At 35.5% G+C, this 27,630-nt stretch overlaps 1 protein-coding gene across 1 annotated transcript in view; it reads right to left on the bottom strand.

Annotated features, from left to right (window-relative positions):
- Positions 1-27,630, bottom strand: part of SKAP2 (src kinase associated phosphoprotein 2) — a 150,130-nt gene that overhangs the window by 53,129 nt on the left and 69,371 nt on the right. Inside the window, exons 5-9 of the mRNA XM_033420578.2 lie at positions 18,867-18,944; positions 17,034-17,117; positions 5,116-5,240; positions 4,181-4,244; positions 3,688-3,825 (exon numbers count right to left, since the gene is read on the bottom strand). Coding sequence (XP_033276469.1) covers positions 3,688-3,825; positions 4,181-4,244; positions 5,116-5,240; positions 17,034-17,117; positions 18,867-18,944 — 489 coding nt within the window. The remainder of the gene's footprint in view (positions 1-3,687; positions 3,826-4,180; positions 4,245-5,115; positions 5,241-17,033; positions 17,118-18,866; positions 18,945-27,630) is intronic.

Genomic DNA, 27,630 nt, shown 5'->3' with positions numbered 1-27,630 from the left:
AGACAATATATAGATGCATATTTTGAGTAATTTTTATAATATCTTAGATTTATAATCCCATTACAATCATTAATTCTTACTTGGTCAGAAAACCATTATTATAACTCCATATAATCACTTGCAGAATTTACCAGATATAATAATGAAAATTATAATGATGATGTGACAATTTATTGTGGGTGTGCTATGACTCAATGGTGAAAAACTGAAACCATTTCCTCTAAAATCAGGAACAAGACAAGGATGCCCACTCTCACCACTATTATTCAACATAGTTTTGGAAGTCTTGGCCACAACAATCAAACAAGAAAAAGAAATAAAAGGAATCCAAATTGGAAAAGAAGAAGTAAAGCTGTCACTGTTTGCAGATGACATGATACTATACATAGAGAATCCTAAAGATGCTACCAGAAAACTACTAGAGCTAATCAATGAATGTGGTAAAGTAACAGGATACAAAATTAATGCACAGAAATCTCTTGCATTCCTATACACTAATGATGAAAAATCTGAAAGAAAAATTAAGGAAACACTCCCATTTACCACTGCAACAAAAAGAATAAAATACCTAGGAATAAATCTACCTAAGGAGACAAAAGACCTGTATGCTGAAAACTATAAGACACTGATGAAAGAAATTAAAGATGATACAAACAGATGGAGAGATATACCATGTTCTTGGATTGGAAGAATCAACACTGTGAAAATGACTATACTATCCAAAGCAATCTACAGATGCAGTGCAATCCCTATCAAACTACCAATGGCATTTTTCACAGAACTAGAACAGAAAAATTTCACAGTTTGTATGGAAACACAAAAGACCCCGAATAGCCAAAGCAATCTTGAGAAAGAGAAATGAAGCTGGAGGAATCAGGCTCCCTGACTTCAGACTATACTACAAAGCTACAGTAATCAAGACAGTATGGTACTGGTACAAAAACAGAAATATAGGTCAATGGAACAGGATAGAAAGTCCAGAGATAAACCCATGCACATACAGTCAACTTATCTTTGATAAAGGAGGCAAGAATATACAGTGGAGAAAAGACAGCCTCTTCAATAAGTGGTGCTGGGAAAACTGGACAGCTACATGTAAAAGAATGAAATTAGAACACTCCCTAACACCATACACAAAAATAAACTCAAAATGGATTAAAGATCTAAATGTAAGGCCAGACACTCTTAAAACTCTTAGAGGAAAACACAGGAAGAACACTCTTTGACATAAATCACAGCAAGATCCTTTTTGACCCACCCCCTAGAGAAATGGAAATAAAAACAAAAATAAACAAATGGGACCTAATGAAACATCAAAGGTTTTGCACAGCAAAGGAAACCATAAACGACACAAAAAGACAACCCTCAGAATGGGAGAAAATATTTGCAAACGAAGCAACTGACAAAGGATTAATCTCCAAAATATACAAGCAGCTCATGAAGCTCAATATCAAAAAAACAAACAACCCAATCCAAAAGTGCGCAGAAGATTTAAATAGACATTTCTCCAAAGAAGATATACAGATTGCCAACAAACACATGAAAGGATGCTCAACATCACTAATCGTTAGAGAAATGCAAATCAAAAGTACAATAAGGTATCACCTCACACTAGTCAGAATGGCCAGCATCAAAAAATCTACAAACAATAAATGCTGGAGGGGGTATGGAGAAAAGGGAATCCTCTTGCACTGTTGGTGGGAATGTAAATTGATACAGCCACTATGGAGAACAGTATGGAGGTTCCTTAAAAAACTACAAATAGGACTACCATACAACCCAGCAATCCCACTACTGGGCAGATACCCTGAGAAAACCATCATTCAAAAAGAGTCATGTACCACAATGTTCATTGAAGCACTATTTACAATAGCCAGAACATGGAAGCAACCTAAGTGTCCAAAGACAGATGAATGGATAAAGAAGATGTGGCACACATATACAATAGAATACTACTCAGCCATAAAAAGAAATGAAATTAAGTTATTTGTAGTGAGGTGGATGGACCTAGAGTCTGCCATACAGAGTGAAGTAAGTCAGAAGGAGAAAAACAAATACCGTATGCTAACACATATATATGGAATCTAAAAAAAAAAGGTTCTGATGAACCTAGGGACAGGACAGGAATGAAGACGCAGACGTACAGAATGGACTTGAGGACACGGGGAGGGGGAAGGGTAAGCTGGGACGAAGTGAGAGAGTGGCATGGACATATATATACACTACCAAATGTAAAATAGATAGCTAGTGGGAAGCAGCCGCATAGCACAGGGAGATCAGCTTGGTGCTTTGTGACCACCTAGAGGGGTGGGATTAGGAGGGTGGGAGGGAGATGCAAAAGGGAGGAGATATAGGGATATATGTATATGTATAGCTGATTCACTTTGTTATATAGCAGAAACTAACACACCATTGTAAAACAATTATACTCCAATAAAGATGCTAAAAAAAAGAATATGTAGATGCATATTTTGAGTAATTTTTTTAATATCTTGGATTTATAATCCCATTACAATCATTAATTCTTACTTGGTCAGAAAGCCATTATTATAACTCCATATAAGCATGTGCAGAATTTACCAGATATAATAATGAAAATAATAATGATGTGACAATTTATTGTGGGTGTGCTATGACTCAAGCACTGTGCTGAGGGCTGTAGATTCATGATGTCATTTACTACCACCCCCCTTATGAAATTATCATTATTTTATAGATGACAAAATTGACTTTTAAGGTCACTGGGCTAGTAAATGGTATAGTCAGAATTTAAACTTTTTGACTCTAAAGTCCATGTGCTAGTTACTATGCTCTGCTTACTACACTGAACATCACATTTGTATGTTAATTTTGAACACTTTAGGTATTGTTAAATCATTTGTAAAGGTTTATACTGTTGTTAAATTGTTCTATTCAAAGAAAAATAGCCTTTCTATATGAGATGTCAGTTAAATATCACACATATTACTTATAATCCCTTTTCTTTCTCTAATGGCTGATTTTTTTAATAACCAGAAAAAGGCTCATTTCAACCTAGAGTAATAGTAACGTAATAATTCCCTAAATGTTCCTTCTGTTTTAGGTTGACCCTCAAAATTACAAGCCAAAGAGCTAATAGACAATTAAATTTATGTTACATAACAGATACTGAGGCATATAAACACTAAACCATGCCTGAAAATGTAAAATGATAAAATATCAAGTACGAAAACTTCAAGCCTCAAAAGGCCTTTGTTTATAGTTCAACGATATTCCTCCAAGACAATGCAATACACTACAGAAGGAGGAATATATGAGGCAGAAGTTGTTGACATATGGGGTGTGCACAGAACTTCTGGTTAATGGAAGTTCCAAGATGTATAAATAAAAAATGATGTGTGAGTTGCTGGAAAAAACTGTAAGGCAAGTCAATTTTTTAATTAAAAAATTATGTAGCATAAACAATGTTAATGAGCCAAAAGTCCCATGAGATTAGGACTGTATCTGCTTCATTTTAACATTCCATTCACTTTTCATGAAAGTATATCCACTCACTTGAAATACCTCAAGCAGAGCCCTTTTCGTAAAACAGTTTTGAAGATTTTCTTTGTCCTTGTTTTTAATAGCTCACCATTTTCTTCTCTTGATGATATATGACATTAAAAAAAAATCCCTAAAATCCTTAAGTGAATCACCATAAATAAATACCTGGAAGTTCTTCATAAATTTCATCATCAATTGGCTGGCTGCTTGCTGGTGAACTGCTGATTGGTAGAGGATGATCAACATCATCATATAAGTCTCCTCTTTCATCCTCATCCTCAGGAATAACATCAGACCCCATATCTACAAAACATGTTTCAGGAGGCAGAATTTTCAAGAGTGCAAAAGAGGTTTTCAAAACCCTATTACCTAAATTAATGCAGCCCTACAAAGACGCAATATTGTTATATGCTATATCCTTAACTTAAACATTTAAAAAATCGATTGTGGTGTAAATATGTGAATTTCAAAGTTGCCATATGGTACTTGCAGAAAAGATGCTTTTATGAATCTGAAGCAAATGGTATGTATTAATACCAGTCATGTTCTTTTAGTCATTTCTCACAGAAGTCAATAAGTTTCTTTGTATGAAACTCCAACTTATTCAGTTATTCAATACTTAAAGACTGTAATAACTTGTTCAATCGATTGCTCTTACCTTGTAAAACGAATTTCAGCTGCTGTACCCATTCTTCGGCATCTTTGGGAGAAGCTGCTGTGAACTAAAAAAAACAAACGATAGCAATAAAAATCACCACCGTAATGAAAGGTATATGTTGCATTCTTTCCATTTCTTTAAGACCATTAGTAATTCTCTTCATGTCTAGTACTACTTTCCTTGCAAGGATGCTTCTTATAATGTATAGCTAATTTTGACAAATTTACGTAATTGAAGCAGAGGATGATGGATTTGAAACTGTGATCAGCAGCTGGCAGCTGTGCAGGAAAAAAAGCTGCTTCTCTTCATCAATGTCAAAGATAGAACTGATGAACAAAATTTGCCCTTGACAATTAGAAGACACCCATGAATTTCTTTAGACTTCTGGGTACAGCTTTCTTAAAAATGTTCTTGTCCGATTCCAACACACTACCTGACAACTTAATTAACTGGCTTTCAACTGCAACCTCAGATATTTGAAACTTATTAAACATGCATTCCATATTGATGCTGGCTGATAGCTCTTGAATTGCAGAGCTGATGTGTGCCTTTGCCTTCCTTTTCTCCCACAAGCCTAAGCAATACAATATGCATGAACATTCTGATATTTTTCTTTTGATAATTTTATTCTTTCTGCCATGTAATCCTTTTAAGAAATCACACAGTTCCATTAAAATAGACATAAAAAATGCAACATGTGAAGTAATTGATAAATTACATATCTCCTGTTCTCTCAAGAAGATATCACTTGAACTAATCTGGAATTTTTTAAAAACCTGATTTCCCCTTATACAAATGTTTAATGTATAAAACCCAGTATTTTTTATTATTATTAACATGTCAGAAAGAGTTGTTTGAACAAAATGTTAATGTCTTTAAAAATGAAATCAGGAAGTTTTATCAACTTAATTTCAAGGCATCATAAAAACTCCAACCTGATAGTTACGTTTATCAGGAGCAGAGATTTCAAAACAGCAATCTTTCTTTCCATCCTTCCTAAGAGTGTTATTCATTCTGACATTGTAGCCTTCTATTGCAAATTCACCTTTCTGTTGTTTGTCTGTTGAAGATAAAACGAAAGTTAGAATTTCATTTACTATAGTGAATATAAATATCCAGTTGATTAGCTTTTATTTAGATTTTTTGGATAAATTTTTGGATAGAATATTTTTTGGTCATATTGCTTTCACAGTATAATATTTAAGTAACATTTCTAGGTATTACTTTTAATTCTAAAATTACAGAGTTACTTGGAATGGTTGGTTTTAAAAAGGACATCTAAGGGAACCAAAAGAAGAGGTCTGCAGATAATGGTCTTATTCAGAAGGAAGTATGGAAATATGACAATTTCATGTAGGGAAAATCCAAGAATTGGAACTTAGAACTTGCTAGACAAACCCACTACAAATCCGTGGCTCTTTCAGGTTTGGTAAGCCAGTGGGAAAACCCGTCTAGTTGAAAGCTTGCTGGGCTTTTATTTACCACTATCTCCTCTCATCACCACCCTCCAACCTCCCCACCCCGCAAAAGCCCCTAAAACACAACTTTTTTTTCTTTAAATCTCCTAAATTGGTACAAATCAAACTCTAAATTTAAAAAGCAAAGCAAAACAAAACTGCTAATTATAAAAAGATGTGAGGGGAAAACAAAGTATTTGAATGGAGAGGAGTGGTAAAGCAAGTACAGAAGCATTTCTTACCAAAACAAAACAAAACTGTTCACTAACCAGTCAGTGAACAGTTAAACTAGTAAAGCACATTTGAATCCCATATGATGAAAAGTCAAAAGAAAAGATGACTTCAGTTTTAGTCAGATATTACTTTAAAAACAATAAAGTAGGAATAAAACAAAGGATTTAATACTGAAACTAAAAGTAAAATTAGTCGCCTTTCCTACTTGATCCAGTTATACAATTTTGAGAGAAAAGAGGCACTGCTATAGGTTTACTTCCTAGATTCACATACAATATTAAAATCATGAGTGAGGACAACTGTCTCTTTTACTGAGCTCAGGGGAAATATAGAAATGCTTCCACATCATGGGGTGCAGGGCTCTCTCAGCTTAGTGTGCCCGTAAAACATGTATCTCCTTTTCTTAAATGTACTAATTTAATGCCTGAAGTTACAGGCATTTTTAAAAGGTCATCAAGATCATATCTGGTTCAAAACATCAAAGGCAAAAAATCTGAGTTAGTAATTTCTGACTTAAATCTGGACATTCTAATCATATTTAGTCATAAATTACAACTCTTTGGATGATTGAAAAAACAATTCAAATTCAAAATTTGAAGTTTGCTTTGTGGAAAACGTCTGCAATAAACTCTATGAGATGAAAATTATAAAAATCAGAGCAGCGTTTCCCAAAGTGTGTTTATGGGATATTAACAGGTTTCTATGATCAAATAAGTTTGGGAAATGTTGAATTAAACAAAGTTAAGCAGGTTTTGTTAGTCCAGCCTTCTTAAGGCCCTTAATATATTTGAACAAATTTCTATGAGAAAGATCTGGTGTGCAGCATTTCCCCAAATTATTTGTCAGTGGAACCCTTTTTTAACAGAATATTTTATGGAACTGGTACTCACATAACATATTTTGCAAAATACCTAACTAAAAAAATAACACCGGGGAAAAGGTATTAAAATAATAATGGTTAAGCACTGTTGGTTCTTCTAAAATTCTCAAAGAAAACTAATTCATTCATTCACTCATTCAACAAATTTACGCTGAGCACTTAAAACAAACAAAGGAGCATTATAGGTATGGTGAGACAAAAGCTAGTAACACTGTACCAGACCTTTCCCCCTTTGCCACTGAAACAGACACCCCACACACCTTCCCACACACCCAGTACAGATATAAGTGCTCCAGGAATATTAGTCAGTGATTCACTACACTGCAAAAGGATTTAATTTTCACAATAAAAAATGGAAGTAGTTGGAAGCAAATATCAAAGCCACACAGGATACTTTTGAGAGATTTCCTTAAACTTCTCAGGAAAAAAACAGGATATTCAAGGACCAGTTGGAGGAAAGAAAAATTCATAACTCTCAGTAGCTTTTGCAAATCCATAACCATAAAGTAGCCATATTTCCAATTAGCCAACGTGAGATAGGAAGTTCACGACACAAAATGGGCAGACATGGGTATGCTAAGACTCTGCTCTTCTCCATTTACATTAGCTTCTCTTCAAGGCCCAGGGGAAAGAGAAAACCTTAGCATCACATGGCAATCTATAGCAATTTACATATAGGCTAGTTTGACAGTGCTTTCTGGGGTAGTTTCAAAGACACTTGTTGACTTAAAAATAGGTACATGCCATGGGCTTCCCTGGTGGCGCAGTGGTTGAGAGTCCACCTGCTGATGCAGGGGACACGGGTTTGTGCCCCGGTCCGGGAAGATCCCACATGCTGCAGAGCGGCTGGGCGCGTGAGCCATGGCCGCTGAGCCTGAGCATCCGGAGCCTGTGCTCCGCAACGGGAGAGGCCACAACAGTGAGAGGCCCGCGTACCGCAAAAAAAAAAAAAAATAGTTACATGCCAATCAAATGGGAAGTAAGGTCATATAAGTTCATTTCTCCAGAACTATAGTAGACTAATAAAATAATTTATCTAAGTGAACTTCTCAAATCACAGAAGTTTATTTCTTTTAAGTGCCAAAACTCTCTAAAATGTTGGTTTTTATAACTGAAATCATTCTGAAATATATACTTCCCTGACTTTTCAAACAATTCTGTTAAACGTAATTTAACGTTTTCTTGATCGAGTAGTATTAATCTGAGTATTAGTTTTTATAGTATATTACAACACGTTGATACCCTCAGGATTTTTGAGGTGTTTGTCCCTCTATTACATTTTCCTCAGCTTCTATTTCACACTTTAACCTTGCCTATATCAATGCTGTTCGAATTTAATGTCTACAGCACTGAAGGCTGCCAGGAGAAACTAGATAATGAAATCTATTAAATCAGTAACTTAATTTTACACAATTCTAATTCAGTAGGTTTGAGGTAAAAAGCAGTTGGCTCTGATCTCTTACAAAACAAAATGTATGAGGTTAATGATGCTATTTCCTCCTACTTTTTCACTGGCTTTAGGTTTACAGCTGTGTTCTGGGGGTTTTAAGAGCCAAAAAGACAGATCTTTTTTTTTTCTTTTTTAAAAAATGCAGAGCACCGGCTCTAGGTGCGTGGGCTTCAGTAGTTATGGCGCACCGACTTAGTTGCTCTGCAGCACGTGGGGTCTTCCTGGACCAGGGCTCGAACCCGTGTGCCCTGCATTGGCAGGTGGATTCTTAACCACTGCACCACCAGGCAAGCCCAAAAAGACAGATCTTATTTGCTGAACTCCTTCTATATGCCAGAAATTTAATACAGCAATCTCATATATACCTTGTAATAATTCTAAGACAAAGAAGGTATTTATTATATCCCCAGCACTGATGGGGAAAAAGAAAACTTAAACAACTTGCTTACAGCCACACAACCAAAGTAGTAAAAGCCAGGACCCTAACGTGAGTCTGATTCTAAAACCTTGCTTTTTCAACCATTTCACATTGTCTCCTAGAAAGGTGTTAGATGTTAGAATCATCTTGGATGCCTGTTAAAAACATAGAAATGGCTAGCACTCTGAACTTGCTGTATAGGATTCCCGGGGGGTGAGTCCACAAAACTAAGTTTTTAGCAAACACCCCAGGTGATTTTGATACACACTAATGTTTGAAAAACCACTGTTTTAGAACATGTAATTTATGAAGTCTCAGTAGAGATGATAGGCGTTAGAGCTTGCATTTCCTCCTGCAACTTGGGCCCAACTTTCTCAGCTTGCTTTATGGGCTCCGGTACCTTTGCCTATCTCTTAAACAGCCATGATGGGTTATGTTCTAAATCCTGTTCTTTTCCTGCTGTACAGTTTTCACTGGGCAACTTCATCCAATCCCAGGGATTAAATTCCTATCAATATGCTTGTGACTCATAGTTCTCTATTTTCAGTCCAGCTTCAGAACTTAATATCCATATCTGGGTTTTTTTTGCAGTACGCGGCCCTCTCTCTCACTGTCGTGGCCTCTCCCGCTGCGGAGCACAGGCTCCAAATGCGCAGGCTCAGTGGCCATGGCTCACAGGCCTAGCCGCTCTGCGGCATGTGGGATCTTCCCAGACCGGGACACGAACCCGTGTCCCCTGCATCGGCAGGCGGACTCTCAACCACTGTGCCACCAGGGAAGCCCAATATCCAAATCTTCACCTGCTCACTATACATGTTTCATCTCTTGAATGTCCTATAGGCACAATGAATATAACTTGCCCACAATGGAGATCATCTTATCCCCACTCCCACTCTACTTGTGATCTTTCTTGTTGTGTCCTCCTTCTCAATAAGCAGTACTTCCATTAATTGAAGCCCCCAAACCAGAAAATTGAGCATCATTCTTAATTTCTCCCTTTTCTTCATCAACTGACACCTCATTCTCTCCCTCCACCCTACTACCATCTTCCAAAACCCAGTCAGTCCTAGTTTCATTGCAAATATGCTGGCTTTTTCTCTTTTTTGCTGGCTCTCAGAAAATATGCTTAAAACACCAACCACTCTCTTATCATTTAAAATATAGTATAAATATAGCAACTAAATAATTCTAAATCATTTAGCATCCCTATGAGTTGTGAGCATTTGTCATTTGAGGATCCCCAGCATCTAAGTATCTTTCCTATTTTAGTCCTGAGATCATCAGGAGGCAGAGCCAACTTCCCACCACAGAAGCTGGAGGGAGGTTTAGATTTTCCCTGTTCCAGATCAGTCAAGTGGATGCTCCAGCCTGGGACCTAAATCTGAACTGAATAACAAAAGAATCAGGGGGGAGCTCAGAATCCACTTCTGTTAGCAGTGGCATTCACTGATTGGTGGCAGTGCACAAAGGCAACATCACGAGTCCTGGCTTGGCAGGGCCGCCAGTGTGTCCCAGTCAGACTGTCCCTGGAGGTGTGGATTGGGCTGAAGTTCCAGCCACCTCACCTCCCTTAGTCCTTGACTGCTTTTCCAAGCCTGGTTGTTTAGCCTTCCCATCAACTCTGTCTGAGAGTTGATATTCTCCCAATAATTTCCTTTCCTGCATAAACAAAGTTGGTTTCTGTTGTTTATACCAATAATGCTAATTTGGTACACATGACTAGCAAACAGAAAGATATGAAATGTGTTCAGAAATTTTTGATAATATCTGCTTCATCTATTTAAAAAGGCCTTTCCCTCTTAGTGAATAACTCATGCTATTTCCATAAGTATTAATGCTCACTAGTAAAAAAGAGGGAAACATGCCCGTTAATACTAAACCTCCCACTAAACTTTATCCAACTGATTAGTAAGTTGTTCTAAGCCCTCAGTTAAAGACACATGAACGTTTTCCTTGTTTATATAGCTCACAGAAATACAGCTGCCAATGCTAATTCTGTCACTTGAAATATACTTCCAGTGTTCCAAGTTATACCGTGAGGAAATATCAAATTATTACTATTTTAAGTGAAAAATACTGTATGCCATATATATTTATTACTTAAGGGCCCTAAAGGGCTCTGAATAACAAACATAGGCAATATGTATGGGTCCAAAGGGAAGCACTTTAGTTAGAATTAAAAGTTTCGCTCATACGGTCTGGTGGCAGGAAATTTTAGGTATTTATAAAACCTTTTTTTTTTTTTCCTTTAAAATAAAAGTACACTGCAAGTGGAAATTCCCTGGTGGTCCAGTGGTTAAGACTCCACACTTTCACTGTCAAAAGCCTGGGTTCAATCCCTGGTCAGGGAACTAAGATCCTGCAAAACACAGCAGTCAAAAAAAAAAAAAGTACACTGCAAGCATAAGAACCAAGTGGTTTTTGTATACCGCCACACACTTTCAACCATAGGAATAAACTTGATTTAAAAAACAGTGTAGTATGAGGTAGCTGTGAATGGAGAATAAATAAATTAAATTTCTCGTAGACTGGAATTTAAAACCATGTTTCTAGTTTTTTTGGCTATACCTACTGTTTTCCTCCACAACTGAAATTCAGATAATAATTATGATATGGTCTATTAGACTATACATACAGCTATTGTTAAGATAAACATTATACAGGGGCTTCCCTGGTGGCACAATGGTTAAGAATCTGCCTGCCAATGCAGGGGACACGGGTTCGAGCCCTGGTCCACGAAGATCCCACATGCCGCGGAGCAACTAAGCCCATGCACCACAACCACTAAGCCTGCGCTCTAGAGCCCGCGAGCCACAACTACTGAGCCCTGCGTGCCTAGAGCCTGTGCTGCACAACAAGAGAAGCCACCGTAATGAGATGCCCGCGCACCGCAACTAAGAGCAGCCCCCGCTCATCACAACTAGAGAAGCCCGCATGCAGCAACAAAGACCCAATGCAGCCAAAAAATACATAAATAAAATAAATAAATTTTTTAAAAAAGATAAACATTATACAGAGAATATCTTAATATCCTATACATGTTATCCTCTTAGGGCCTCCTACAATAATTACAGAATTAATGACACTGCTGCTACCCATGCAACGTCATGCAACGTGAGAATGGCTAAAAACATAACCTGCGGCTCCTTCATGCACTTAAGGTGCTAAACAACTCTCTGGATTCCCAGCCACTCTCAGTTTCAAAACACATCTTGCCTCCAGTCTTACCTTCTTCTGACAGCTGTCAACGTGATCTTTCCAACATCCAAAGTTTGTCATGCCATCTACTTACCTGCAATGCTTAGAAACATTAACTGCCCCTTAGACAAAAAACGCCAAACTCCTGACCAGGGAATTTACCAGCTTGGCTCCTCCTCTTCCAGACTCACCAGCCCTCACTCACCTACTGCCCCAGTGAGCCGGCTCCTGCATATCATACTGTTTCATGGGTCCTCTGTGCCCACTCTTCTGAGCCAGTGTGTGATACCACTTAGCACTAATAATACCCGGCACATAGATTTTCAAAGAATATTTACTGCTACAGATGTTGCTGTATCTATTACACACATATAGGTACAGTAACATCTATATATCTGTGTACTTACAGCAGTGCAGATCTATTAAAAATATATTACTTTCAATCTATCTATGTATACACACACACACATCTCTTCAATCTATATACAGATGTATAGATACATTTTAAATCAAACTGTGTCCTGGTTTATTGCAAACCAACAGGACTCATCATCATGAGACCTTTAAATAGGACTTAGTTTGTACATGAATATTTCCCCATGTTGATGAAGTCCTTCTAAGTATCAGATGTACATTTTAACTTCTCTGTACTGCTACAGGGTAATAAAGGTCTTTTATTTAACATTCATTTTGATAGAGTTTAAAGTTAGTATTTGCATATCAGAATTATTTCATTTCTATCATGTCAAAATTATTTCTATTTCTTAAGGAATAACAAAGATATTATCCTTCTTTACACAAACAAAATTATAGTATGAATTTTTTTAATATCAGATTTAATTTACATATTTTGTATATATTCATGATATAATTATAAAATGCTGATGCCCTGACCCAGGAATTTGCCTCTATCAAATGAACCAGGAAAAAAGGAGCTTTTATGGCTGTAACTAAAGTTGTTGTTATAAAACAACAGAACTTCTAATTATACAAACACTGTCACTTTAACAATAATTTTAAATATTAAAAGAGAACTCTGATGCTATTTCAACATCAAAATACTTTATAATTGTCATCCACACTGAACAGCTATGTCCTATTTTTCCTATCAGTGGTGAAATAATGAGGGAAGTGAGAGAGCAGAGAGGTCAATTTCAATAAAAAATTTTACTTCCCCGCCAATGTAAAAGTTTTGTTAGTTTAAATTATCTGTATTAAGCCCAATTTTCTACTGACTTTTATTATACATTGAAAAGGTACTATACTACAATGAAAAAGTTACAACCACATGATATAATAAATAACTTTTGATATACATTTAGAATGACTCTTGGTAGGACCAAGGCTATTGCAGCTGCCACATACTAGATGGCACTAGAATTTTCTTTAATTGGGGACTTGGGGTGGGGGCAGCAAAACTCCTTAAGTGGAAGAGATACTACAAACTACTCCCCCCTTAAAAGTGGGAGGAGATAAGTTTCATAATGCTGATTCAAGATCATATGGAGGTTAAACAGAAAAACAAAACCCTGAGGGCTTCCCTGGTGGCGCAGTGGTTGAGAGTCCGCCTGCCAATGCAGGGGACACGGGTTCGTGCCCCGGTCCGGGAAGATCCCACATGCCGCGGAGCGGCTAGGCCCGTGAGCCATGGCCGCTGAGCCTGCGCATCCGGAGCCTGTGCTCCGCAACGGGAGAGGCCACAACAGTGAGAGGCCCGCGTACCGCAAAAAAAAAAAAAAAAAAAAAACGCTGAAAACATGAGTTTGGAACAGGTTCCTAAATGGGCCATCATTTACAGGTGTGTTGGAAGGGCTGCTAACTTCCAAGTTGTGGAAAGAACATGGCTTTGGAGCCGGAGGGGCCTGACTAAATCCTCCATGTGCCTCTCAGCTTCCTGTGATAACCTCTCTTGTGTAGACTAGTTCAGTGTCCCCCTAAATGATCCTGCTGACCCAGTTTCTAACCATTCCAATCCATGCCCCACAATATTATCACAATTACTTCCTAAAAACCAATTCTGGTCATAGAGCCCTATGCTTAAAAGCCATATTCAAGATAAAATAGTTAGCAAGGACCTTATTCTCATAAGGCTCTTGTCAATCTGATCCTAACCCACTGTTTTAGCCTTTTATACACCCTCCCCTCATTCACTGTATGCTCTGCCTTGATTCCAATTCTGATCTCATCCAAGGCCTTTCAAAACTCAGAATCTTTGCCATTCTGCTGCCTGGAATGCCCATTTTACCCTTTTTCATCCAACAAACTCCTCATTTTTTAAGGCCCAGTGAAGGGTCCTCTCCACTAGGAAGTATTCTTTAACTCCCTCAGGAAATTACCCACCCCCACTTTGTGATCCAAAGATATTTTATTTAAATCACTTATTGTACCGCATTGAATTTACCTGCCCAGCCCCGAGTGATCCCATGACTTCCTCTCTTCTCTTACTGATACCCACACAACTCCAACTGAGAGTACCTGTAAGGCAGGATTATCTTTGGATCCCCCATGCCCAGGATCTATCAAGAGCCCAATAAATGTTTACCAAATTAAAAAATGAATAAATCAGTGAGTGAAGGACTACCTTAATGGCAGTCTGAGCATCTAGGACCCAAGAAGTTTGATAAATGAGATTCATGACAATGAGATTCAAATGAAGAGGAAACAGATGAAAGGAAGGATGTGATTTCAGAAAGTGATAAAGTATGTTTTGTTAAGATATATGGGTGTGTGTGTGTGTGTGTGTGTGTGTGTGTATAAAACTTAAAGGCCCCAAATGGCCATGAATAATAAATACAGATAATATTTAGGGGTACAAAGGTAAGAGTATTATTTACCCTACAGGCTGGAACTACTCTTTCTAAGCCATTATTATCTTGATGGGTCAAAATGTTTTTTGGCACATACTGTAAGTTAGAAAATGTGAACTATATATCTGTCAAACAGTAACAAAGTACAATTTAACCTAGTAAGTGGTATCAACTCCTCTGTGCCTCTACAATCCATTTATCTAAATCCTACTTAGTTGGAGGATTATAGTTCTCATATATCTAAATAGCTCTTTCCAAAGTTTAGGTAAAGTGGTTCACATATACAGTATACAATGTACAAATCAGCTATCTGATTTCACAAAGAAAAAAATTTCATGTGACATGTACATTTTCTTGGAAAGAAAAGGACACAAAGGAAGGAAATTAAAATCATGCCAAACAAGCAGTTAAAAACTGTCTAAATATAGATTTTTCCCCCCCCCAAGTCCCTAAAAGCAGAACTGGCCAAGAATTCCAAAGAACCACTAAAAACAGATCTGAAATCTCAATGGAAACAGGAGGCTTCATAGTGACAGATAGGGAAGAGTTTAAGGAAATATAAACCAGCTCCTCAAAGATCCACGTAAAAAGGGAATGCGAGAATAGTAACTTTTTAAAAGCTGTGGTGGTAGAGTGGCTAAATGGATCACAAAGTACTTAAAATACAAATTACAAAGAATGTTATTACCACAAGGCCTCATCAAGTAAGAATAGAAATGGGAATTTAACTAGTACCTCCCCCAAATAACTAGAATTTATTTATTAGCCTTTGAAATAAATATAAACATTCCCTAGATTTTGGGAAAACTCTTGCTAATCTTTGACCTAACTGTTGGTATATACCAGTTAGGACTAGGAGTGAAGGAAACAGACATACGTATTCATTGATTTTTAAAGAAATTAGAAATGAGAAGACTAACTGAACCAAAGTCACAAGGATTTTAAACCTCCCTCCCCTGGTCTTATGAAATAGAAGACATTTCTTTATGAAAAAGCAAAATCTTGATCTCAATTCACAATACGGTACAAAATTTTATTTCTATAATAGTAACACATGTTTATGACCTATGATAATCATAATTGAACTTGGACTCTAAATTTTCTGATAAAATCACCTACTTAAGCCTTAGCAGAAGAAAGAAGGCTACCTGTTGATAGCTGTTTATAGTTTACACTTCACTGACTCCATTTCTACTTATGAACATATTGTAAATTAGTGACAGAATGCAAACTCGCCACTAAGTTAATTCTCAACTTGATAATCCCATTAGCCAAAAGGTGAGACCAACTTCTAGCATCATGCATGTATTTAAAATTTATCTGAAATACAATAATCATATCTGCCTGATTTTATAATAAGGAAGAAAACCCTAAAAACTGCAAATAATGTCAAATGAAATATAAACTTCCAAACAACACTGATAAGAAACAACTTCATGGGAAAGTTTATATTCAGTGATATTGGACTTTTACATCTTTTTTTCTCCTTAAGTGTCCTTTCTGGAAATGAATGTCAGCTATTTATATACAACCCTTATTTTATAAAATTCAATTTCTGACCCACTTTTCCTAGATAAAAGCAAAACGAAGAAAGCTTATATTCTTTAAATTTCAGTATTTTATGGCTTTATTTGTTCAAACAATGAACTTAAAATTATGTGAACTATGAGTAAGTTATTAATTAGCAAGTGAAGTTACAAAATGTAACTGTTTCTAAATTAACATAGTGATAATAGTGGTTAAGAGCATGGACTCTAACCATTATGCCTCAGTTTAAATACCCAAACTGCCATTACCAGCTCTGTGACCTTGAACAAGTGACTTAACCTCCCTGTCCTCAGTTTTCCAAACAGTAAAATAAGTGGGACTAATGATGGTACCTACCTCCCAAAGCTGTAGCTAACCAAGTTAATATAGCTAAACTGCTTAGACAGCTAAGGTGCTTAGAACAGTAACCTTGATAGATGTTTGCTGTTATTTAAATCCATAAAGGAAGCTGAGAAAGGTGTTGCACACGTTTCATTTTATCTAAATTTTTCTTTTAAAATATTTGAAGGAAAAAACATCCTCTCCTCCCTTCAAAACTCCCACAACCCTAAAGAAACTCTACAACTACCGCCTGGATGATAAATATCAATAATTCCTGAGGTAAAAGGCCACACTGATGAAAGTTATTTTTCTCTTTCCTAATTCAATAAAACACAATTGTGTTAACTTTTAGGGCATTCTGGAATTTGGAGCATTTGTCAAATAACAGAATTATTAATTACCCTTAGGCTATAATATTAAAATTTTTAGTTATTCTTTCTCCATTTGTCTTCAGCTTATTCTGCACCCAAAAGGTATGGGGGTGGAGTAAAATGCCCCCCCGCAAACCCTCATGCTGATATAACTGAAGGCCAATACTACCTTTATCACTTCCATAATAATAGAACACTGTTTTACTGAGAGCACACCACCGTTTCTGCCATTCAAATCCCAGAAAGCTGTGATCTACAATAAAGAGGGAAAAAGAACAGTTTAGATAATATATATTACCTTTATAAATATAATGCAATTCCCTTATTGAAAAAGGAAAAGTTAGTTAATATGATTTCTAAGGCTCCTTTTAGCTGTAAAATTCTATGACTAAATAATTTGTATCTTCTTTTCCAAGAGACAAACAAAAAACAAAACAAAGCGAAAAGGAATACACTAGGAATGTAAATTGATACAGCCACTATGGAGAACAATATGGAGGTTCCGTAAAAAACTAAATTTAGAACTACTATACGACCCAGCAATCCCAATACTGGGCAGATACCCTGAGAAAACCATCATTCAAAAAGAGTCATGTACCACAATGTTCATTGCAGCTCTATTTACAATAGCCAGGACATGGAAGCAACCTAAGTGTCCATTGACAGATGAATGGATAAAGATGTGGCACATATATACAATGAAATATTACTCAGCCATAAAAAGAAACGAAATTGAGTTATTTGTAGTGAGGTGGATGGACCTAGAGTCTGTCATACAGAGTGAAGTAAGTCTGAAAGAGAAAAACAAATACCGTGTGCTAACACATATATATGGAATCTAAAAAAAAAAAAAAAATGGTCATGAAGAACCTAGGGGCAAGACGGAAATAAAGACGCAGACCTACTAGAGAATGGACTTGAGGATACGGGGAGGGGGAAGGGTAAGCTGGGACAAAGTGAGAGAGTGGCATGGACATATATACAATACCAAATGTAAAATAGATAGCTAGTGGGAAGCAGCGCATAGCACAGGGAGATCAGTTCAGTGCTTTGTGACCACCTAGAGGGGTGGGATATGGAGGGTGGGAGGGAGGGAGACGCAAGAGGGAAGAGATATGGGGATATATGTATATGTATAACTGATTCACTTTGTTACAAAGCAGAAACGAACACACCATTGTAAAGCAATTATACTCCAATAAAGATGTTAAAAAAAAAAAAAGGAATACACTACAGCAGAGATGGGACTGCTACATTTATGGGATCAACTACATGGCTAACAAACTTTCCTGACAGGAAACAGTCAGAAAGGTATTTGACTATAAAGCCTTAAGATAATTGATTCATCAGGGTCTCATTTTCTCATCTGTCATAAAAAAGAGGGAGGAGGGGTTGACCTAGATTTCTATTATCTCTTTCAGCTTTAAAATTCAGCTAAGAAAGCTAAGAAAAGCAAATGGAATATAAATAGGAAGGCCCAAAGGGACTACCTGAGAGATAAGCAGAATGGTAATGAAGAGACTTTCCGCTTTTCATTTCCCGTATCATAACACCACCTCCGTATTTCATATTCATTATATATTGGGGTTGAAAGAGTGAGACCATATGGTCAACTCCCAATTATCTTAGCCAATGGAAAGGAACACTGAATGATTAACAGAAAATGGCAGACAATATGCTAAGCTTGATCTGAACCGTAGCAAACATGGCGTATGCCAAGTCAGGTACAGATAACGCACTGCTCAGCTGGGTGGGATAAGTGTGAGAAATCCCATCCTTGAGAATACAGTCATGGCCAACAGCTCTCCTCCAAGAGGCAGGAAACAGCTTTAAAATCATCTACAAATAACCAAGGTTGACAACAAAAAACCTGACCAAATGTTTTATTTTGTTATTAAAAATTATTTAGAGCTAAAAGCTGTATTTTGTGGTTTGGATAATATCATCAGGTTTTCTTAGAGTCTTAGATTTTTAGGTTTTTCATTAGAATCATATGATTTACCTTTTCTGCGTTTTTCAAGGTAACCAGCCTTTAACACAAAAGGAAGGTCCTGTGCTGCAACTGGAGGGAACTGGTTCCCTACGGAAAGTAAAGGGGAAAAAGCAGTGAGCAATCCATTTTAGAAAAATCAAGTATCAGATCTCATAGATTCAGTATACTTTTAATTACCCAAATTAATTAAATCCAAGTCTATTAGCTTTGTTTCAGATCCATTCCATAGATTAGTCCCTCTTCTCCTGTGAATCTCAAGAGCAAAATAATGTTCTGTATCGTTATATCTTAATATATTATGTTCCCAAATACACAGTAATATTATGTAACAGAATGAACTCTAAAGGGCAATATTTTTCGACCTACATTCTATAATGAATGGACTAGGAAACTGTTGTAAATAAGTGCAATAAACCCCTGAAAGAGAAGTTAGGAATATCAAATAAATCATATAAGCTTCTTTACATTGGATTAACTCTGCAAGAATTTTGATGCATATTAATTCTTGCCTACATAAGAATGCCTATCCCTATTTGTACCTAGTAAAACATAAAATGATTTTTCCCCCAAATCAAATGCTATAATTTGAGTACATAGCAAATATTCTCTCTTCCTGGTTATACTCACAGAGAAATCTTGTGAATGAGTATGCTTTAGGGTTTTCTAGGGCATTTGAGAGTCTAAAACTAGGTAGATCTGATAGAACTATCATAAACAAATATTAGATACTTACAAAAATTTATAGATTAAGCCGAAAGCTAAGTCAATTAGAAATCATATATTCATGATCATGGATGGTAGGTTGCTCAATAATTTCAGAGTTCAATATTTTTACAGACTTCATTAGAAATATACTACAGCTGCCTCAGCATTTTACTAGAACTCCAAGTGAAAATAACAAATGTAATGAAAGTTTCTATGGAATACACCAACAGAAATAGTTTTCATATAGTTTATGATAAAAAGTATTTTGATAGGAAGTTTATTATATACAAATTCATCACAGAATTACCAACTGGGTTTTTTTAAAATATCCAGTAGTTATAAAATCATAGTTATTTTTCCTTAAGAAATAAAGCTTCAAATTAAAGCACTAATTTCAGTTCCATGGTGGATCAATTTTGCTCAGTAAACACAAAACAATATCATTAAAATATATTTAAAATGGGGACTAATTTTGAAATACATATAAAATTTTAGGGAAAGCCAGTGTAAATGTTTGAATAGTTGTTCAATCAATGTATCCATTTGATCCACTGAAGGTAGAAGTTATATAGTATAAATTTTTTGTACATAAAATAAAAATCACATAAATCTCATCTATGTGAACAAGTCCTAGTTAACCACTAAATTAAAGAGGGTGACTGTAGTTTGATTTGTTTTTTTAAAAGAAAAGAAAAACAATGATTAACAGCACTTTTTAAATTAAACTAGGTTACACTGACAAAAAATAACCATAGAAATAGTGTATCACATAGAAATATGAAATTTTAGCTAATAAAATTTCATTATAAAACCATTTGGGAAAGTTTTCTTTCTAAATAAGATTCCTGAAAACAAAGTATTTACTTCTTCAACTAAGCAATACCATAGTTTAGTTTCTGTGGAAGTATGCTTGTGCTCAGTCTTTTATATAACTGGCACGTAGAGTTCTTAAGTGAACTACACAAAATTTCTTTGTGAAAAGCATCATTTGCATGACATTTCAGAATGAGAAAGCAAACATATTAATTAAATACTATAACATGATTGTTGTATGTCATGAAAAAATTTCCAAGTGGTTTGTCCACAGTGGTAAAAATAAGAAGATTCACTGCAAACATCCTATAAATAATTTTGTATCTTTCAGATGATGGAAACAAACTCTTAAGCACTGTCCATTCTGGATGAAATTAAACTACACAAGGAAGAGGCAACTTTTCAGTCTTCAGGTCTGATGTAATTGGGCATGGGGAGGCATTAATTACCTCTATTTGACTAGATAAGGCTCCTTGAGAAGAAGTCCCATGACCCTCTCATATCCATTGATGCATAATGAATGTTCTTTACATATAAAATAAATCCTCTAAATATTAAGAAGAAACTTTATATTCTGAAGAGAAATGGGTACCTCTAGCATAGTTTTCAACTTTAAAAAGTTACTGGTCAAAAGAAAAAAAAAAGGAGGGGGAGAAGTGGAAGAGGAGGAGCAGGAAAGGAATTAGAATTTACAAAGGTGAATATATACATAACCTGAAGCTTTTGCTTTAAGAAAAATGTTGATTAAATTTCTACCTGATAAATCAATAAAATCTGATGTCACAAGCAACACTTATTCTGAATTCTAAATTCATGTTTCTAATATAAAATCTTTTATTTGATTCCTAGAGGGAAAAAAGGCAAATTTTCAGACTGAAATTTCGTTTTTCTAAACCTCTTTTGCTATTTGTCCAACATCTAGGATTTGTTTAATATACATGTGAATTTTTTTTTAAAAGTGTATTAATAGTAATTCCTTTAGATACTTCAGATTTTAAGTTCTTAGAAGAACCATTTGACTTATATAACACCATAAACATATAAACAATACTTCTTGATAGAAATTGAAAATTTGTAACAAGATATAAAAAGTAGTAAATTATCTTTAAAAAACATGAACTCTCACATCATTTAGACCTCATACCACTATGATGCCTACAATGATCAATAGTATGTCACCATTTAAGAATATTCACACTGATTCAAAGAATTAAGACTACAAATGCAGGTATAATAATACATGAAGAAAAGAAAGGTAAGGCTAATATAAACCTATCCAGAAGGCATCAACAAAGAGCTGCTGAACATTTGCCAAACACAATTATATTATCTCACTATTTACAACATTCCAACAAATTCACAATTATATTATCAGCTCTGTTTCACTATCAAAATTCACACCCTTGTCCCAAAAATAAGTTTAGCACTGAGCCTTAATCCTCTGGCACATAGTAGGCATTCAGTAAATGTTGGCTTTTATTAATTATAATTAAATATTATTATATTTAGTATAACTAAATATTAATTCAAATGAATGGATGCCAATGTACATGTAAGACTAATGTTGCTTAGGGAATTTTAATCAGAAAAATGGAAAAATGTATGATTTGGTAACTGCATGAGTTAAGCATTGTAGTTATTTTAAAAGCAGCTCAAAGATTTCCTTTTGGTTACATGAAAGTGGTTGATGAAGAAATTATATCCTAACTCAGAGGAGAAAAATTAACCTATAATCCAGGACAGCTTATTTATACTGCAGACGGTTACTGATACATGGCTTCCTTAAGTGGCCACAAATGTTCACTACCCTGAGGAAATAAACACATACTGAATAGACTAGTCTTCTTTTTATAAAATGAGCATGTATTTCTTATATAATAGTCCTACTTTTCTAAAGAAGATCAATATTAGACATTAAAACTAACATCCTACAAGAGCAGACAAGGAATGGGTCTTCTTCCAATTGGACATTTGGGAATCCGAAGTATACAAAATGGTGACAAGGTCACAAAAAATTCAAATAAACAAGTGTCACATGCCTACTATATTCCTATTAACTCAGTAGGAGAAAGGAAGTAGTGGAGTCCAAATTTCTTATAGTTAGGTAGGTATTTTATTCACAAGACAACTGTTTTTAAAAGATAACTCAAGAATTCTAAACTGTGTCTGGAAACTTTTGCCTTAAAATCAAATTGTGCATATAATGGACATAGTCCACCAGCAAGCTAAAAGAATGGAGTCTAGAATCTGAAAAATGGAGAAGAGTTCCAAAGTATGAAAATAAAAAACAAATTACCTAAAACCTAAGTAAGGTATTACCCAATTTTAGCAATTTTATTAATCTATTGTTTTAACTTTTTCCCTTGAATCTAGGGTAAAAAATACTAGAATGTTTAAATATATCCAACGTATTTAAGAAATAAGTTTTATCTTTAAAAATGTTTTAAATATTAAAAATAATTATTTCAAAATGAAAAATAATTATTTCAACTTCAGAGAAAAATATAAACTGTCTTAGGCAAGAAGTATCTATCACTTAGGCTTATTTCAGATGTTAAGTCGGTTGGGTATAAAACCAATCTTGGCATTAACAAGGTATGCAGTTTCATTCCTATATGCAAGACAGGGAAAGGTGGAAAAATAGGTCCAGATCACAGAATGCTTTAGTTAAAAGAAAAGGCCTAGAACAGCATGGAAACCCCTTGAGTAAAAGAGGAAGTTAGGGTAGGGAAGAGAGAGAGTTAAGAGTTGGGGGAAGAAAGAATTAGAATTGAGGGGAGAAAGAGGTCCTATCATCCTTTCTTTTTTGTACCTCTTTTCTTAAAATAATCTAAAGAAATAAACTTTGTTTAATTCACAATTTTATCCAGCATTGGGTGTCTCAATGCCATATTCCTGAGCCTTCTCCAACATTGACATGTCTTCTAATCCACTCCTCCCCTGCCACACACACAAACCCATATTAACTGTATCCCACCCAGTCTGACACCTCTTTAAACGCATTTATTTTTCTAAGACTTAGAGTGAGGCATCACTTCCAAAGTGCAACTTAAAAGTGAAGATTTTTTAAAAATCTGTACAAGTTTTAACTACTGAGTTCTGGAATTAACTTTTTATTCAGTTTCCTTTCTACCTACTTGGCTTTTAATGTGGGACTCTCAACAGGTGTCAAGGGAAGTGAGTGATTCAGAGACCTTTTCAAAATAGACATCTGTTTTTCATTATCCTTATTTTTTGATGTGCAACTTGGTGGTGACCAATTTAAATGCTCAATTTCTATGAAATCTAAAGCATCATTTTTACTATTTTAGCATTAAAATTATTATAATACTATGAGCTTCACTATATTAATATGGTCACGGTTTTATGGTTGTTCAATCTAGAATTTGTACAAAATCCTACTAGGTTTCTGAGTCTCATCTTTTACTGGCTTTTTCCTTCATTACTTGGCATTTGCATAGTTTTCAACATGAACATTAAATTTGCGGTAAGTTTCCCTCCACCTTCACACAGCTGATGATTCCTTTTCCCTACTATTGGAAAAGAAAGGAGATACATATAAAAAAGATTGCTTTTGCTCATAAGAATTTTCACCCTGAATCAGGATCTTGGTCTAGTCAGTCAAATATTCTGCCTGTTACCACATGATATGACTGTTTTCCTTGAACTGCAAAAAGTTAAGGACAAGTCCCTCAACCATATCTTTTCTCCCTCTCAATTCACATGAATAAAACATCCATGAGTTTATCTTTTTAAATTCTTCGTTTTCATCTGATAGCTGGGATACTGAGTTCCATAAATTGGCCAACTCTTGTGGGGAGGCAGTGCTTTCTTTTATCGTTTCTAAACTTATATGTGATCAATGTTTTAAAATGCCTTGTCTGGCATTCCTGAATTTGATAAACACACACTTTTTTTTTTTTTTACAGTATTTACCCACTTAACGATTGCTTTATATTCAAAACACATATTAGCCTTCAATTTTCCAAGAAGAGTAATCATTTTAGTTTCTCATTTCATGCTGGCAATACTCTCTCCTACCCTGATCAACTCAATGGTTACTTTATTGGCTAGGGGGGACGAGGGGAAATGGCGGAAGAGTAAGACGCGGAGATCACCTTCCTCCCCACAGATACACCAGAAATACATCTACACGTGGAACAACTCCTACAGAACACCTACTTTATTGGCTAGGTTAACTGCTCCAGTTCAAACTCATTTTTCCTAAGAAAAATTCATTAGAATTTTATACTTCATTAGAATTGAAGTATATTTTCAAGTGTCAATATTTCATGCATTATAGTTTTGTATAAAGGTAGAAAAATGCTTTCTGTTTTGTTTCCTGTATCTTTCCAGATGATGTGTATCTTACACACATTTCCAGCTGAAGAGTACATTGGGTATTTAACTTCAGGAAACTGTCTATAAACGAGCTTTGTTCCCAGAGGTATTACTGACTCGGAACTCATTATTCTACAGGTGCAATTTAATTACACTTTACTTCACATTTGCACACACAAACTTAGATGACATGTTCCCTATTTCTAAAAAATATATAATAGATACAAAGACACAGAGTTGCTGACAGTTTTTTAAATTAATCTAAAAGGTTTTAGAGTGCAAAAATTCACTAGTATACCTGCAAAACAAAACATAAAGACTATTCCCTAAAAGAGAGAGAAACCTAAACTCAACTTGGATACAAATATTAAATAAAATGGTTTTGTGGTATAGCAGATAACTAAAAGCTTAGTTAACCTATTCCATGTATAGGAATAGGTTAAGAGGTCTGTAACATGGAATAGGTTAAGAGGTCTGTAATGAAATCCCAGTTCTGCAAATTTGTGACCTTCAGCAGGTCACTAAGCCTTTCTGTGTATCAGTTTCTTCACACCTAAAATATGGAAAAATGAAATTAGATTATCTCTAAGCCCTCCACCCCCATTCTAAGATTCCATGAGATATATCCACACTGACATTTTTCTTGCACTTTCAGTAACAAATGACCAAGGTTCAAGATGGATTCAACTTTTAAAAGTATCAAATGTGGAAACTGTTCACAACATAATTTTCATAGAGCAACGGATAACTTCCTTTAAATGTAGCATAGGATTGTTTTATGTCATTTCAAAGGTTTAATTTCTAGCTAGAATCTTGGCCTGGAATATCTTTGAAATATATATATATATAAATTATTTTTTATAGTCTAATAACTCTCCCAATTCACATGGAAAATTTGGAATCTCAAATCTTTTTACCAGTTTTTTTAGTGGCAAAAAAAAAAAAATTTGTATGCAAAGGACACATCAAACAATAATAACCTTTAAGAAAATAAAAACTACAGTAACTAAAAGATTACTACTTATGTTTCTTTAGCATAGTCCTTCTACAGAGCCTATTTTCTCACTTACCACTATTACTCTCTTCAGAAAGGATTAACCAATGAACATACTAGTACTGGTAATCTCTAAGGCTATCATGATACTTTCTTTTTTAAAAAAAAAAGGCTCATATTATGCTTAGACACAAAGATGGACAACTTCCAATTAGTAGGACCATAGAATCCCCAGGGGTGGTTAAGCCTTGGGTACAGGCTTTAAAGACTGATAAGGTCCATGAGATGACACCAGGGACAAAAAAAGAGGTTGCAACTCACAGGTTTGCTACCTTCTAGTCTCTCTACCCACTCTGTAAAGTGGCAAGTCATTCTGAAAGCTACCCAGCAAAAACTGAATAACTATTAGGGTAATTCACATTTGCCTTTATTAACTCTGCTTCTTGATATGGAAATTCCAATAGCCTCATGAGAGTCTTCAATAGGTCTATCTGAAACCAAAGAAGACAATAACTCTTTTTTTTTTTTTTGCGGTACGCCAGCCTCTCACTGTTGTGGCCTCTCCCATTGCGGAGCACAGGCTCCGGACGCGCAGGCCCAGTGGCCATGGCTCACGGGCCCAGCCGCTCCGCGGCATGTGGGATCTTCCCAGACCGGGGCACGAACCCGCGTCCCCTACATCGGCAGGCGGACTCTCAACCACTGTGCCACCAGGGAAGCCCAGAAGACAATATCTCTTAATATTATAGCATATGCTTGCAGGAAATGCTTCATGAATATGATCCAAAAGATATATCAAGTGCCTGTTCAGAGTCCAATCAAAAGCTATTTTATATCAAAAATATAAATACATATGTAATTGTGGCTGATACTAATTTTCATGCAAATCTATCAAAATATGTAAAATTCAAATGGCAATAATAGAATAATTAAGAATCAGAATTAAGAGAAATCTAAAATCACGTGGGTTCACCAATATCCACTAAAATAATAGTCAAAAAGCCATAGACTGAAAGTATGTGTGGATTATGTTATCCATAAAGTTATATTATCCTCATTCACTTAAAACTGCTTCTTTTACTTGAGAGTACTCTTAAGTGTATGACCAGGATTTGAACTATCTAATGACATATCTGAAGATTGTTTTTTTAGATATAGGACCACTGTCCTTAGCTCACAAATTAGATGTAAAAAATAATTCCTTTCAGATTTCTGATTTTGGTCCAGTGATAGACCACGAGGTATCACTTTTTTAATACCTTAAAATTATTCCTTATAGAATTAAAAAAATGCTCTTATCTAAAAATTCCAGATATACCAATTTGTGGAAACCCCTGTAAGACTCCTTCAATTATTTACAGGGATGAAAACATATCAATATACTGAATCAGTCATTTTAAAATAAGGTTTAATATGAGTAGTTTCACTCTACAAACAAGACTTCTATTTCATATATTTATAATATAGGGCATCTTTACACTTTTATATTTTGGTAAAAGCTACTTTTTAATAATTTATCATTAGATTTCACAGAAAGAATTTAAATCAAATTTCATCTCCGATATAGAGTTACGTCTCAGCTACTTTGTAGCTGACTAGATCTTTTTTCTTTTTTTTAGTGGCTTAAAACAACACAAATTTATTATCTTACGTTCTGGAGGTCAAAAGTTGAGAAAGTGTCTCACTGGGCTAAAAACAAGGTGTCAGCAGGACCGTGTTCCTTCTGGAGCCTGTAGGGGAGACTCTATATCCTTCCCTTTCCAGTCTCCAGAGGCTGACCTATTTCACTGTCTATTGGCACCCTTCCATCTTCAAAGCCAGGAATGGCCATTTCAGTCTCTGTCACAATGCTTTCTCCCTGGTTCCGATTATTTTGCCTCCTTCTTCCCATCTAAAGATTCTTGTATTTACATCAGGCCC

The sequence above is a fragment of the Orcinus orca genome, chromosome 9 (genome assembly GCF_937001465.1).
Source record: "Orcinus orca chromosome 9, mOrcOrc1.1, whole genome shotgun sequence".
NCBI lineage: Eukaryota > Metazoa > Chordata > Mammalia > Artiodactyla > Delphinidae > Orcinus > Orcinus orca.
This window is presented reverse-complemented; position numbering and strand designations above follow the sequence as displayed.